The sequence below is a fragment of the Ilyonectria robusta genome (assembly GCF_021365365.1).
Source record: "Ilyonectria robusta strain PMI_751 chromosome Unknown BGZ61scaffold_15, whole genome shotgun sequence".
NCBI lineage: Eukaryota > Fungi > Ascomycota > Sordariomycetes > Hypocreales > Nectriaceae > Ilyonectria > Ilyonectria robusta.
This window is the reverse complement of record NW_025764449.1, coordinates 62880-77976: the sequence shown is the minus strand read 5'-3', so window position 1 is coordinate 77976 and position 15097 is coordinate 62880. Positions and strand designations below refer to the sequence as shown.

Genomic DNA, 15097 nt, shown 5'->3' with positions numbered 1-15097 from the left:
TGATTGGTTCCGTCGAAACGGAGTTTAGTACGCTCCATCATTATTACGGAGGATCTATGCTTTACTAGGATTCGTCTAACCATATATATTATGATAGGAGGGTGCCCTAGTAAAACCTTCTGCTATTCATCATTGCCGCCGGATAAGCAAAAGCGCGATTACCTTTCTTCCATCTTCAGCTTACTATCCTGCTGGTTCAGAGAAACCACGTCTGCAGAGCATTATCGTTGATTCCATTAGACTTCACTCCATCTTCAGATAGTCTCGCTCGTCTCTCCAACTTCTCACCATGTCTTTGGTAGATATCAACAACCCGTTTAGGCCCCGTGTTGTAAACGAAAAGCCTGCATCATGGGCCACTCCATACAACATCCACTTCAACGTGGACAAATCCCAGGGCAATCTGCACGTCGGTGACTTGACGAAGGAGAGTGCGGAGCGGGTCTCGGATCTTCTCACCTTGAATCATGCCAAATTCCACACCATGTTCAGCGAGGCTGGATTGCATAGTAAGTCTTGACATCCCGTTTTGGCATCACCAAACTCACTGGCAACAGACCATATTGTGCATCATCTTTGCACTCTTTGGGCTCTCGGAGCAAGCCCTTCTGAGATTCAGGCGGGGTACGACCACAACAAATCGTATCAACTTCCACATTACCACCACCCTACGTCTGCGGCAATGAAATTGAGAGATCCGGCCGTCTACAAGGAAAGTCTGGGGAAAAGCGAACACTACATTGACTATCTTCGATACTTCCAAGACCAAATCTCCGACAAGGGGACCGAGGAAGTCTTGAAACAAGCCCTTTTCAAAGGTGATACGGAAGCGGATGACTTGTTGGCAAGAATGTTTTGCGGTATATCATCAACACGCTGTCTACCAAATCATATAACTGACGCAATCATCAGACCTCCAGCACCCATTGCTGCATCTGGGATTCGGCCTGGAATTCAAGCAACCGTGTCTCGTAGCCGAAGCCCTTGCAGGAGCCGCTACCCACGACGAGTCTCCCATGGGTATATTTGCCCCCATCGAAAAGCACATCGCCTCTCAGCCCAAAGCGCCAAGCACATCAATGATGTCGGTCATCAACGCGCTCAAAGCTGATACGGAAATCAGCAACGCCATCAAGCCGGACGACCCATTCGACCGCATCCGGGGAGTCCTGATCCCCAGGCTTGGCGTCAAGATAGCCAAATACCTGGCCAAGTGGCGCGTGGAACCCACCGAGGCCGACATTGCACACCGAACTGCCGAGATGATGCATGTCTCAACCTATGTTCTTGGGGCAGCCCAGCATCCGGGAAAGCAACCGAGACTCGACTTTGTCTACCTGCACAATACGAACCTGGGTTTCTTCTATTCGACCTTTATGAAGCTCGAGTGGCTGAACTTGAAGCAAAAGGCAAGACTCTTGGAGTGGAAGGGCTGGACGGACCTAGCCACCTACGTGGTCAACGGATGCCCTACACTCTATCCTGAGCGCATCAAAAACTACACGCCGCAACAGCCTGGGCCGTGGTCTAGCCTCATTCCTCGCGCCATCGTCCATCTGGATGACGGCCACGTCGCCAAAACCGTCCGGGCCGTCCTGAATGCCAAAAACGTGTCTGCTACTTCTCCGTTGTATCAGGGCACCCCGGACTTTCCATTGACAGAAGATGATATGCTGAACATGGCGCATCTGGTCCTTGACTCCGTGGAGGGCTCGTTATCCCCGGAATTGGAGCTTCCCGAGAAAGTGGTCAAGGTCTACGGCGAATTTTTGGGTTTGGGTGAGGATGTCCTCAAGTTGGTGGCAAGATTTGTCATGTGGAATGGAGTCGAGGGCTCTTGGGTCGATGTTCCGAACTTGAAAGAGGGAGCCAAGGCCTGAGGTCAACTCTCATTTTGCATACGTCAACACTTATTCCATTCAAAAGGTCAACATTCATTTCGCATACGTCAACACTCATTCTATATGTACAGTGGGTTAGGATAGCTGGACTAGTCAAATGCTGCGACGGGTCGCATCTCAGGTACATCCAAACTAACAGATTCAGATTGCCAAGATGTCCCAGTGCTGAATTTAAAGTGAATCGTGAACTACGCAAGTACCCGGGTTCCGGGATTCGCGATTTCTTTGCTCTGTATTGACTGACTCACGGAGGATTTGGCACCTGCTGGGTACACCAGCCTTCTAGCTAAATACTTCAATCAAACGCCTGGTCAAGGCAGTATATCACCCTTGGATTCCAGATAAGTTTGTGCTTTGAGCCATTCAGTGAACATTCTCCACTACCTACGCTACCCTATGAAAATCCGAAGCAGAACCAACTGGTCCGTAATAGCTTTCGCAGCCTTTGTGAATTGGTTAATGACTACTAGCATTAGGGTTGGCGAGCTATATTGGCAGTTAAAAATGTGAGTGTTCACAAATTACGACTGCGAGTTGGCTTCCATTCCAGCGGCGTTTGCGGCGTGTCTGAAATACAGGAAGCAACACGACTCAGACGACCACATCACTTATGGAATAAGTTATAGAATACAAGTCACCTTACATCACTCTCACACCAGGCCCACTGTTAGAGTAGATTATTGCAATAGCTTGCATCGAATCTTTGAAATTGTGCAAGTACAGCCTTTGCGCCTGTGTATTGACTGAGACTCTCTACCAATAACGATTGGACCTATGAATTCTCGGTCTACATATATTCTAGGAGAACATAGATGGAAGCTAGTCCATGGTAAGGAACTCCTCAACACTAGTAAGAAACGCCTCTACCTGTTCAACCATTGGCACATGGCCTGCCTCTGGGATGACCCTCAGGGGAACTCCGTCTGGGGAAGGGCCTACAATGCCCTTGTACTGTTCCATTTTCCCTGGCATTATTCCATCCTTCTCGCCGACCACCAACATTCCCCTCACAGTACAGGTTGGAAGTTCCTTTCGGAGGTCGTAGTCGTAGAGCGCCTTGCACTCCTCGCTAAAACCTTGCACGCTATTTCTGCTGACGATATTCGCTATCCATTCCCGTAACGATATCTCTAACTTGGTGAGCTGGCGGGGTGCAAGCCATCTTTCGACTGTTATCTTGGCAAGAACACCCATGCCTCGAGAAGAATCTTCGGCTAATTCGATGCGCTGATCCCAGGCCGCCGCGTTCTCGGCTGATGAAATGTGGGCACAATCTGTTGCAATGAACCGACCCACACGCGAAGGATGTCGGAGCGCGAAGACAAGGGTTGAGGCACCACCGATGGAGCAGCCCATCAGAGCGTGTAGTTTAGGAATGCCGACCGCATCCAAGAGGGCGAGCATATCGTCGGAGAGTAAGGTGAGAGTCACAGGCTGCGGACGAGTTGAACCCGGCGCAGGAGGTAGTGATGAGCGTCCTCGGGTGTTGTAGCAAAGGACACGAAACTGAGGATACTTGGTCAAGAAAACAGCCACAAAGGGATCCCAGATCTCCCACTGGGTCAAGAGAGGATTGGAGAGAAGAATGATCGGCGCCGAGGGATTTGCCGATCCGCTCAGGCGGTAAGGCAACACAACCCCATCAGATGTCGTGAGATGCGAGTAAAGACAAAGCGGTGGATAGAACTCTGGGAATGAAGTAGGAGCATGTATCATGTTGTTTGGCGACAGGTGGGTAGTATCCTCCAGTCGATAGATGCGTGTTGATTGCGTATCAATGAGCTCGGCCATGATCCTGTTATGCCAAGACGTAGACATGCAAGTTTTATATTCTTGTCCATTAAGACCATTTTCCCGAGTGTATTCGTGTAATGCAAGATATACGGGTCTTGCAGTCAAAAGGTGGTTGGCGAGATTTGCGCCCGAGGTCTTGTAGCATCTTGTCCGCTGCCAGCCAGGCACGTTGGCAAGAAGAGGGATGTGCTGCCGTCGATACCAGTTGTGCAACTCGTCTTCGTTGGTAGTTGAGGGTGAACGCAGGGTGAAGAGTCGGCAAACTAGTACCCTAGGGACTTGTGCTGAATCTCTTGAGCTCGTGGCTTTAGATCTGAAGTCCGCAGAGCTGCTCTCAACCATCAAGTCGTACAGGCATTGGTCGAGTTCGGGAATTGTCGCGTCGGTGTTGTGAGGCTGCTGCCCCTCCTCTGGTATTCGGGCCAGATGTTGCAGTGAAGGCGAATAAGACCAAGGTAGAGAGTAGACTGAGAGGCTCTCCCGCTGGTCTTGTGTGTCTTTGTAGTGAAACACAGCGGTTGCGGACTCAATAACCGCAGGAGGTGGCTCCTGGCTGTGGGCACCGCGGGACCTTGCGTACCATAGTAGTGTAGACGTTGACATCGTGCCGTACAGTGGCGTTGTAGAGTAAATAGATGAGTGATACGTCAGACTAATACCTGTGTACTGTTTCAAGGAGGAGAATACCCCCAGTGGAAAGTGTAATCGAACTTGAGACGTGATGCGCAGGCTCGGTCGCTTTAGCTAAAACAGCAGGACCAAGAAAGGATTGAATAGAAATGGCGAAGGAAAACAGTAGTCATCTGTTTAGAGCACCCCCTCCCATTAGCCGCGGGCTTCGAATCGATGCATCCGGTTGCCCACTTGTTCCGCATGGGTAACAGCCGAGTGTGCCGTGCTCCGAATCGTTACATCCGTTGCAGCCGCCCCCAGCCAGATCAAACGCTAATGTGCGGATGTACTGCCAGGTTTCTGGGGTACCTAAGCACATGGACGGTCCATAAATATCTGTCATCTGATAGATACTGGGGTCCGATGCCAATGCTCTAGAAGTGTAAAAAGGGACATTGCTCGAGACCGAACCCCAATCGATAACTTCTTCGAAACTAAATTACAGCATGACTGTAGGAACCGCTGAAATCCCCGTGCTCGACATCTCATCCTTGAAGGATGATGACCCGCAGACGGCTGAGTCACTAGTGGCCGCTTTTGTGAGGTGAGGAACTGCGAGCCAGACTGACTTCCCATCCCAGCACGCATTCATGTCCCGGCTTTACGTGGGCATCAGTATCTGCTGACATGCAAATTTGAAAGACACGGATTCGTTTACATCAGAAGTCTTGAGAAAGACATCGCAACCGGCGATATCAACCAAGCGTTTGCCATTGTGAGCTGACCTTATCCGTGAATGGCATCAGAGACCATTATGCACTCACACAACAAAGTCTAAAGAGTTTTTTGATTCGCCAGCCGCCGAAAAGGCAAAGACACCCTTGAAGGATGCAAGTTACGCTCTAATGACGGAAATGGGAGAGCGAGCTAACACTTGGCAGAACAAGGGCTGGGGCGGCGTACAGAGCGAGACTTTGGACCCCAAGTTACAGGTGAGAGGTGACTTCAAAGAAGTCTTCAACCTGGGAGAGTTCGTCGAGGGCAAGGCACAGCAACCCTTGCCCAAGTCTCTGGCCAGCCATGAGCAAGAGATTGGCCAATTTGGCCGACTATGCCATGCCTTGTGCGTAAAGCTCCTTCGGCTCCTGGCCATTGGCCTCAAGATCGACGACACAAATGGTTCTGCAGACTGGTTCGCCGCAAGGCACGCCCCGGAGCCTGGAACTTCCTCGTGCACCTTGCGTCTGCTTTGGTATCCGTCTGTGGCGGAGAACGATGACTACGAGCCAGACGTCGATATTCGGGCTGCAAGTCTACCATCCCATTCTCTCAGATCCAAGTTCTGACCTTGTATTAGGGCGCCCACACTGACTACGGGAGCATCACTCTGCTTTTCCAACGCCCTGGCCAGCCTGGCCTCGAGGTTCTAACCCCCGACAAGAAATGGGCACCTGTGCCAGTCTTTCCGCCGGGGACCGAGTCAGACGCATCGCCGCCGATCTTGGTCAACATTGGTGATCTTTTGTCCTACTGGACGAATTCCCTTCTCAAATCAACAGTTCACCGCGTCATCTTCCCCAAGGAGTCAAGGCGCGGAGGCGAGGACAGATATTCCATTGCATATTTCTGCCATCCGTTCAGTGATGCAAAACTTCTCCCAGTCCCAAGTCCGATGATACTCAATCAAACGGAGGGACTCCAGGAGAGAGATGCGTTGACTGCGAGAGAGCACCTTTTGCTGCGGCTTGCTGCTACTCGTGACTAGGAAAATATGGAGGCGAAGAAGAGCGATTCGTGAAACGCTGAAATGGGATGTCAATGGCACAGAGACAAGTCATGTTGCAATTCGAGGTATTCTGTGGGGCGGGACAGTAGAAATTGGCCGCTTGTCTGGGGCAGTTTCAGGTAGTGATCATTTACCGAGAATCTAGAAAAAATTGAGTGACACAACAATGGAATCAGTGGTGCTCTGTTGGCTCTCTGAATGCGGCTTTTGCGCAGAATGAATACAACTGACGAGTATGCTCCGTCACACCATTCTAATGCCGTTGCTTCGGTGCTCATTCGAGGCCCTATACACTTGGCAATCTAGGTACTATGCAATTTTGCAAGGTGATGCTGAAAACACGGAACGCTTTGAGGCGCAGGCTTCTTTTCAAGTAATTATCTAGGGTGTCGAATGGCTCGTACGAAATATGACATCTTCATGAGCTTCATCACTTGCAAAAAATGATGCTGAACCTCTATAACAACATGTCTAAATCTGTATTGCCACTGTACTAAGATATGAAAGGCACACTCTATCAATTTTCCAAACACATTGATAGCATCTAAAAGAATCTTCCACTACAGACATATCGAAAGAAAAAGACAACACAAAGGGAACTGCCCATGACATCGGATTCCACCATATACCTGGATCACGTATCTGACGCGCCCTCGGCGCTTTTGCTCATGCGGAAGCCGTAGTAGCCGAACCGGGTTGTTCAGTCGACAAGCTATCATGATTGTCAAGTTTCTCGGGCAAATCTTCGAAGCCACCTTCTTGAAAGGCCGCTTCCAGCTCCCTGTACGCATCGTAGCCAAACAACTCGTCGAGAAATTCTTTCCGGGACCGGATGTTGATGTGATTCGGCCAGATTCCTGGATGCGCCAATAGCCATTCGTCACGTTTCTCCTGCTCAGGTCCGTCTTCCATCTGAGTGAACCACCTAGACTCTATCGAGGCCGTGGCAACACGAGCTGAGCGCTTCAAGCGAAGCCTTTGGTACAACTGCAGCGCGGCGGGCAGGTCCTTAGTGAACGAGCACTTTTCTAGAACGCCCCCGAGCACCGCAGCATCTTCGAATCCCACGGCAGCTCCTTGGGCAAGATAAGGCGTCATGGCGTGGGCCGCATCCCCAATGAGACACATCTTGTTCGAAGGATGAATCCAGGACGGTGCCTCTTGGTGCGTATACAACTAAAAGAGCATCAGCAACTTGTGGTCCTGGGATTTCTTCAACAGTCCTTACTCTCCACTCAAGGACCTCCGTGACATGTTCCAGAATCTTATCAATTCTGGGATCCCAATTCTTGAAAGCCTTTCGTACGTCCTCGCTCGTGCCCTTTTTCTGATTCACTCCATCCTCGAGGCTTCCCAAGTCGACATCACACGTGAAGACGAAATTGACCAGAGTATCGTTGATGCCTTCGAGAAGATAAGACAGAATTGTGGCTCGAGGACCGATCCAGTGATTGTTTCGCGGAGTAGTCGCCAGGTCTCCAAGGCCTTGGACATCCTTCAATTCTGAAGCAGGCACAGTCACGCGGAACACCATTTGTCCCGTAGGAACAGGTGGCATCGGCTTGCCTACAACGATGGATCTGCACGTCGAGTGCAGGCCTGCAATCATCAGCTAAACTCCAGGTAGAAAATGTGGAAGAGTACTCTACCGTCCGATGCAACAATGAAATCCGCAGTGAGTTTTTCTCCCTTGGATGTTACCAAGCTTCCGTAGTCCAGATCCACATCAAGAACTTTGCTGTCGAGGTGCAGTGTGATTCCAAGATCAGTGGCGCATTCAAGGAGTCCTCGGTGGAGATCTGCGCGGTGAATATGCCAATACGGCGAGCCGTACTCCTCCAGAGCGGGTTTCTTAAGAGGACATTGTACGAGAACTTTGCCATCTTGCCACCTCATCATTTTAAGGTCGACGGGCTCGGTGGTGAATGGCAAGATATATTTATCGACGCCGAGCTTGCGTAGGATGAGAGACGAATTCGAGGACACTTGTATTCCTACAATGGATGAGGGACTACACAAACACATGATATATTGGGTGAAGTACTTACCTGCGCCAATATATGATAATTCCGGGGCCTGCTCAACTATTTCGACTGTGTGGCCACCTCGTCTAATGGCGATGGCGGCGGCCAGTCCTGCCAGTCCGCATCCAATGACAATAACATGCTTCACGCGCTGGTATTAGTGGCCGGATCGGAGAGGACCTTAGTAGGTTAGAAAGGACTCACCATGATTGAAGCTGGGGGTAGTTGCGGATAGAAAATTATTAGATGAAGGAATAAGAAGGCGATGAACTTTCGGGATCGAGTGCAGATCCGCGAGTATATCAGGCACGGGGGCACAACTAATCGTGGGCCGGAAATTAGCACACACACGCGTGCAAACTTCCTCGCCGAATACAACGGGTTCAATCTTTCTCGTGTGCTCGTCGAACTAGCCTTGGAGTGGAAGCAGGCGATCGGCGACCTGCATGACTTCGGAAGCATGCTTTCGATTAGTGCGTCCAGCTCCGCCGTCCTTTCGAAATCTTTACCCCTCTGCTCCAATTGACATGTCCGTTTATCTAACGCAATAGAGAAAAGTGAATGGTCTGTATTATGACCGCACAGATTGAGTCTCGGCGTACACCGCTTTTCGCGGTAGGCACAGATGCTGTTCGCATTCCCTCCGACTGTAGCCTCTTTCCCATATCTAGGTCTTTCGGTTAGATCTTGGATGGTTTATCGTACATTTTGAGCAGAAAGAAATCGAATTTTTACGACCTTGGAATAAGACTTGTATAATTAGGTTCAGTTTTCATGCAATTGGGTCTGATTGTATGGATAGACTATTGAACTAGAGGATATTTCTGCCCAGGCTCGTTGATAGTAATTATCCGTTCATCCGTGAACTCCCTAATGCCTGTAGTCCCTCCAAATCTCCCGTACCCACTGGGACCACCCGTGCCTCCGTTGGGTAACGAGGGTTCAATATAGACCGTCGGTCCGTTGATGTGGAGGGCTCCAGTGTGAAGCTGGCGACCGAACCGCATTGCACGCGAGACATCTACACTGAAGACGGAGGCGGTGAGCGAGGTGTCAGTATCGAGTGCCAGTCGAAGCGCCTCGTCTTCGGAATTAAAGGTCGTAAGCGTAACCACAGGCCCAAATGTCTCTTCTTGCCATATCGGCATGGACGGGTTCACATTCGACAGAATGTGAGGCTGGAGTACGGTGTGATCAGTAATAGTCTGGTCTCCTAGCAGCACCTGAGCGCCGGATGCCGCCGCCGATTTGATCAACCCAAGCACTCTTTGCGCTGAAGCTTCGCAAAAGAGGCCGGACAAGTGAACCGAGTTGTCCTTCAGATGATTGCCAACTTTGAGCTTCTTGATTGCGGTAAGCAGCTTTTCCGTAAAAGACGCAGCGATGGAGCTGTGTAGCAGGATCCTTTCCGATGACCTATCAAAAGCACATTTGTTAGATCTGGTCGGCAAGCAGGCATAATAGAGGCGTATTCAAGCCCGTTGATGGGTCAAGCTCACATGCAGACCTGTCCAGAGTTGATCAAACCCCCGAAAACAACCGCCTTGGCGGCATCGTCGATGCTGGCATCCTCAAAAACCACCACGTTGGCCTTGCCCCCGAGCTCAAAGATGCACTGTTTCAGCTCTTCCGCAGCCCAGCCCGCAAAGATCTTGCCAACGGGTGAGGATCCCGTGAAGTTCACCCGCCGGACTTGTTTGGCTTTGACGCAGTACTCTGATACCGACGCTGAGTCGGCAGCGGATGTGGGAAGGAAGTTGAGCACGCCCGGTGGTAGTCCGGCTTCGGTGAAGGCATCCACAACCAGTCTTTGCGAGGCAGGTGTGTATTCGCTTGGCTTCAGGATGACGGTGTTGCCGCAGGCTATAGGGATGCAGATACCCCGTAGCGCCAAGTTGAGTGGCGCATTCCATGGAACAACGGAGAAGACGACTCCCGCTGGTTCACGAAAGATCAAGGTTGTGGTTCCTGGCCGGTCCGAGGGCAGAACCTCGCCCTTAACCTGAGTCACAATGGCCGCTGCCTCTCTGATAAAGGCAGCGGATCCAAGGATATTGGCAGCCCTCCATATTGTGGAGGCGCTAACCTCGTTGGACATGAGCTCATGAGCGGTCGATGCCTTGGACAGTAGGATATCCGCAGCTTTGTTCAGAATGTTTCTTCTTTGTGCAGGGTTGCTTTTCGACCAAGATTTAAATGCTTCATCAGCAGCGCAGACTGCATGGCGAGCGTTTTCAACAGTGGCTGACGAGCAGGTATAAACGACCTCTCGTGTCAGTGGGCTACGGACTGGGAACGACGACGACGCCGGCACGTCTTTGCCATTGACGAATATGGCTACGTTGGGGACGGTGTTCGTCATGGTGATTGCAATGAAGGTGCTTGGTTGACAGTGACTGGGCTTTCAGACTCCCCAAGCAATGGGATCGATTCCCTCAAGTTCAAGTAAGCGACAGATCGAAATACCCGCGTATATATCTAAGCTCTTTGGAATATACTAAGCGAATTCAACTCGACGCTATCGCGGCTGCATCCATCCGAGGGAAACACATATTTTCCCCACCCGGAAGCATTCTTTCGCACTTAAATCACGCGCGAATGCCAAAATTACGGCGCGAAGACGACACAAAACATTGGACCCAGTTTCCACCTTTGATGCAATGGCTGATAAAGGAGGTCGCTCTGGTTAGGCTCTCTGCAGAGGTGAGTAGACCTTGGCTTGTGAGCCAGCAGATTCAGTAAAGCAAACAACCTCCGCTGGCAAGAACAAATGTCAGACCAGTCCCTCGTCGAAGCCTTGCGGCCCTACAGCGCGTATGATGCCCATATTCCCTCCACAACCTCAGCGTTTGCCCGCACACGATTGTTGATGAAAATCGTCACAGGTGTGATATCGCCGATGCGCTGGTCAAACTAAATGTCCCGGATGGAGGCTTTCTCTCTGGCTTGGCCATGTGGTCGCCCGAGTTCAAGGCGGGAGCCACAAAGATAATAGGTCCAGCGTATACGGTTCAGTACGTACGGCACACTTCGGTGAGCGCGGAGAAGCAAGAAGAGCATTATGTTGGTGCCCATCCGAATTCAGTGCCGGAAAGGCATAGGCTCACTAGCTGACCTATCTCTGAGATCGATAATGTCCCCGCAGGGGCGGTGATATTCATATCTTCTCCGCCTCATGTTGTCAACTCCGTTTACGGCGGTTTGATGACGGCTCGCGCCAAATCATGCGGTGCGGCTGGTACAGTCGTGGATGGAAGAATCCGAGATCTCCAGGAGCATCGGGACCAAACCTATCCGGTAGAGTTCCCAGGATGCTCAGTGACGACTTGGCTTGGCGTGGCTGATGGCGAGTTTTTCAGGTCTTTGCGCGGGACACAGGCACAACCGCATATTATCAGGCTTTGCGCCTCGGAACCGTACGTTGATTCATAGCACAGTGGGAATCCAACAACTAAACCGTCTGGGGCCAGGTTGGTGCGCCTGTCCGTCTTCAGGGCCTGGATCAGAACATTGTCGTGAATCCTGGTGACATGATATTTGGCGACCTTGATGGGGTGATATGCATACCAAGGGATTTGGTTCAGGCCGCGTTACAGATCCTTCCAGCTCAGAGGGCGGCTGACGAAAAGATTAGAAGAGACATTGACGAGGGTGCAAAGTTTTGCGACTCGTCAGCTAGGCACCGGGGCTGAGATGAGACGGCGAGGCCTTGACCAGATAGAACAGCCATTTCAGTGGCACGACAACGTTTCAAGATGGTTTGAATATATTTGAACATACATACATGCCAGTAGCTATAGATCGATCCAGTCAAATTCATATGAAGTATTTCCGTTTATTTCCATAGGCAAGGCATGGTCTCCATCCATCCACGGATATCTAGCGGCGCAGGGGTCGGTGCAAGACAGGGACCCAAAGGGCTCGAGGTTCATGACACTCAAATCTGCAGCAGGAGCAGCGGTAGTGTCCGCGGTGATCCCACCCATTGCTGCCGCAGCTTGGGGGGGAATAACATCGCTCGGGTCTTCTCTTCCCTCGTCAAGGCCTACGCCGGCAACCTTGGCGAGCGCCAGAGTCACGTTGGCGAAGACACGCATGGTCTTGCAGAGGTTGACCTTGCGCAGGATTTCGATGAGTCGTTTGAGGGCTTCTCTTCTCTTAGTATCCGAGTGAGCCCGCGTCGGCTCGTCTGCCGTGGTGTTGCTTGTTCTTTGGGAAGCCTGGTGCTGCTCGCGCAGTAGATCGATAAGCAGCATAACGCCGCTGTGGTAAGCCCAGTAAATATCAAGCCATGCCACGCCGTCAACTTGATTGCTTTCCCATAAACTCTCCAAGACTAGAGCACTGGATACAGCTGCATCTATGCATACTGTACTGAGCTCCATTTGGTCTGAATCGCTCAAGGAGGCCCGCGGTTTGCTTGGATCGTCTTGGAAATCGACTTCCGCTTCCAATCTCTCAAGCAGATATGATCTCGTGACAACCTGCTTGGCGTGGTAGTAGACGAGGTGTAGCAAGTGTGCCGCTCGATAATCATGCGACCCTTTGGCATTCGACTGAGGTTGATGATTGGAAGGTAGCCCGCGGAACCAATTGTCAAGCTGCGAGATGATTGATCGTACCGTGTCTGCATCGAGGCCCGGTATCCGAGAGATTGCAGCAGCAGAACTGCGGCCAGTAGCCGAAGCAGCGTCTGCGGCACCGAACAAGCTTTTCCTGATCCTGATCAGGATGTCGGTCAAAGCCAGCATGTTTCTCAAGAGCCCAGACTGATAATAAGTCTTCCCATCCATGTAGTTCTCGTCGGGAAGCCTCACGTCGACCTCGCCATCTTCCGGTATCGCTGAAGGACGACCCAAAATCAACGACGCCTGTTTTTCAAAAGTATACATGGTCCACCAGACCCTGCGGCGCAGTTCTCGCACGATGGGACCGAAACCGCCTCGTGCGCGCTCCCTGTGCATACCCATAGAGATGGCCATGCGACAAGCGCAGCCGAGGAGCATCCACGAGGCATTTCGAGCCCCCGAGTTGTGTTGGTGTAGTTGCATTAGAAGCAAAGCCTGGACATTCGAAAGTGAGGTAGTATTGACGATTTCATAAAGATGATTTTGTGCCAGCTTGACATAGCTCTGCTGTAAAGCCGGGGCCTGTCTTGGGCGCCGATGCTTCAATGCTTGGTACCCAAAATCGAACACCATGTAAATGCAGCAAATCCATCCCTTGTCAATTTGATTGTTCGAGCCGTCGGGCAGGTCCAAATCACTTTCAGCATCCTCAGGCGACAGGAAGAGACGTTCATACTGCATCTGGAAAAGACCTCGATGGAAGATAACGTAGTTTCCGTGCACGTAGTCAAAGAAGGCCTTAACAAGCATATCCGAGACGTCTCTGGATGGCAAACTGTCTTGAGTCGACGTAACAATGTTGCCAAGCCCTTCCTCGGCGTGGGATGACGGCCTCGAGCGGACATTTACTCTCAAAGATGACAGACTGTTTACCGCCCCATTGCTCAACGGAGGATTTCCTCTGTTCTGGGTGGAAATTGGACCTGCCATTGCGGCTTCAGGCTGGGTTGTTGAAACATCCAGCGCTCCCTTCTTACTGGAAATCTGAACGGGGCCATCGTTGTCTTGCCCCGAATCCTCGAGGCCATTTTCGATGGCCATGCTCTCCCGACCTGAAGAAAACGGCTCTTGAAGGGAAGTCTTCTTTGTAATATGCGTAACAAGTCTCCGCAGTACGATCATGAATTCGAAACTGCTACTGGGCCCGAGGTACGACATTACTCCTTCCGTATTTGGATATAGACGTTCACTCGGGCGGCCAAGTTTCGGGGGATATTCGGACACGGGATGGAGGCTTCCTTTCTGATAGATCTGTGTTGCGCGTCCCTCTCGACCACAGTATGAGTCCGAGGCGCCAGTTGCACACTGATGATCCCTTGCGTCATCGTGACGGTGATTTATGGTTGTGGAGATGAGTTCAACGGCGGGAGTTGAAGGTGGTAACGAGGCCTGTAGAGTGTCGGAGTCGAAGGTCCAGGCAAAAGAACAAGGTTCTTCAGGGGGGTGGAGGACCGGAATAGAGACAGCGTATTCGCGGGCCATCTCGGCCAGCTGCTCGTCGTTGATGTCCATGTGATTAAAAATGGCAGGATGTGAAGCCGAGGTGCTGGTTGTGCGCTGATGATTGCTTGCGCTATCGTCACAGCGATCTCGAGATGTGGATGTGAGTTCAGCGGCGGGAGCTGAAGATAGTAATGAGGCTTGTAGGGTGTCGGAGTCCAAGGCCTGTGCAAGAGAAGAAGACTCTTCAGGTGGTTGGACCGTCGGAACAGAGACTCCGTATTCACGGGCGATCTCGGCCAGCTGCTCGTCGTTGATCTCCCTACCAGGGAAAAAGGCTTTTACCAAGGCTTCCAGCGTTCTATATCTTGCACTTAGGCTTTCCAGGCTCCCATATATGCGCGTCTTCCTCGGCAAAGCCGACTGGCATGCTACTTGCAAGGTGGTGCAGTTCTCGCATGGGGCGAGCGTGTTCTCGCCATCCTCGGTGATTGGGCGGATGCATTTGATGCGACGAGTTTTGCACAGATCGCAGCTCATGCTTGTCCGCTTCCGTAGCTCATTAGGAACGGTCCGACGCTTTGACTTGGGACCACAGTCTACACCGTCGACATTGACCACAGGGGCTCGCCGTTTGCGAGTCTCTCGGGGAGGCATGTTGTCAGGGTCACTTGGCAGCCCACACAGGTGTGCGGGTGTAGTTGGCAAGACAGGGTCGTCACAGGTGGGCAATAGGATTATGGTCAAGAGTTGTCTGCGCCGTGTTTCCGTCGAACGTAGCTTGCAACTAGGTCAACGACGTGAGGCCAAAAACCCCGAAGGAGGAAATCTGATGGCTCGGAAAGACGGGCGAACGGAGGTAGCCTCAGGATCCTCAAGATTGGGATATTCGGAGGCGAAGCCGGGCTCTAC

At 51.5% G+C, this 15097-nt stretch overlaps 7 protein-coding genes across 7 annotated transcripts; 3 read left to right on the top strand and 4 right to left on the bottom strand.

The window, feature by feature from the left end:
* Window positions 1-289: 289 nt before the first annotated feature.
* BGZ61DRAFT_357231 (uncharacterized protein) lies at window positions 290-1880 on the top strand (the record flags this gene model as incomplete). The annotated part of the gene is made up of 3 exons (XM_046240863.1): window positions 290-509; window positions 558-860; window positions 913-1880. 3 exons carry the CDS (start codon window positions 290-292, stop codon window positions 1878-1880), a joined length of 1491 nt encoding a protein of 496 aa, XP_046101751.1.
* Window positions 1881-2720: 840 nt separating this feature from the next.
* Window positions 2721-4037, bottom strand: BGZ61DRAFT_357200 (Alpha/Beta hydrolase protein; the record flags this gene model as incomplete). The annotated part of the gene is made up of 1 exon (XM_046240859.1): window positions 2721-4037. One exon carries the CDS (start codon window positions 4035-4037, stop codon window positions 2721-2723), a length of 1317 nt encoding a protein of 438 aa, XP_046101750.1.
* Window positions 4038-4813: 776 nt separating this feature from the next.
* On the top strand, window positions 4814-6072 carry BGZ61DRAFT_480118 (oxidoreductase; the record flags this gene model as incomplete). Its single annotated transcript, XM_046249155.1, has 4 exons — window positions 4814-4911; window positions 5010-5082; window positions 5141-5599; window positions 5665-6072. The coding sequence occupies 4 exons, from the start codon at window positions 4814-4816 to the stop codon at window positions 6070-6072; spliced, it is 1038 nt and encodes a 345-aa protein (XP_046101749.1).
* A 687-nt stretch (window positions 6073-6759) lies between these two features.
* Window positions 6760-8118, bottom strand: BGZ61DRAFT_495572 (uncharacterized protein; the record flags this gene model as incomplete). Its single annotated transcript, XM_046250905.1, has 3 exons — window positions 6760-7269; window positions 7322-7692; window positions 7743-8118. 3 exons carry the CDS (start codon window positions 8116-8118, stop codon window positions 6760-6762), a joined length of 1257 nt encoding a protein of 418 aa, XP_046101748.1.
* An 802-nt stretch (window positions 8119-8920) lies between these two features.
* Window positions 8921-10479, bottom strand: BGZ61DRAFT_357353 (aldehyde dehydrogenase; the record flags this gene model as incomplete). The annotated part of the gene is made up of 2 exons (XM_046240874.1): window positions 8921-9533; window positions 9617-10479. The coding sequence occupies 2 exons, from the start codon at window positions 10477-10479 to the stop codon at window positions 8921-8923; spliced, it is 1476 nt and encodes a 491-aa protein (XP_046101747.1).
* A 408-nt stretch (window positions 10480-10887) lies between these two features.
* On the top strand, window positions 10888-11809 carry BGZ61DRAFT_357216 (ribonuclease E inhibitor RraA/Dimethylmenaquinone methyltransferase; the record flags this gene model as incomplete). Its single annotated transcript, XM_046240862.1, has 5 exons — window positions 10888-10931; window positions 11003-11180; window positions 11244-11414; window positions 11477-11533; window positions 11588-11809. 5 exons carry the CDS (start codon window positions 10888-10890, stop codon window positions 11807-11809), a joined length of 672 nt encoding a protein of 223 aa, XP_046101746.1.
* A 102-nt stretch (window positions 11810-11911) lies between these two features.
* Window positions 11912-14842, bottom strand: BGZ61DRAFT_519529 (fungal-specific transcription factor domain-containing protein; the record flags this gene model as incomplete). The annotated part of the gene is made up of 1 exon (XM_046252404.1): window positions 11912-14842. The coding sequence occupies one exon, from the start codon at window positions 14840-14842 to the stop codon at window positions 11912-11914; it is 2931 nt and encodes a 976-aa protein (XP_046101745.1).
* Between the last annotated feature and the right edge of the window lie 255 nt (window positions 14843-15097).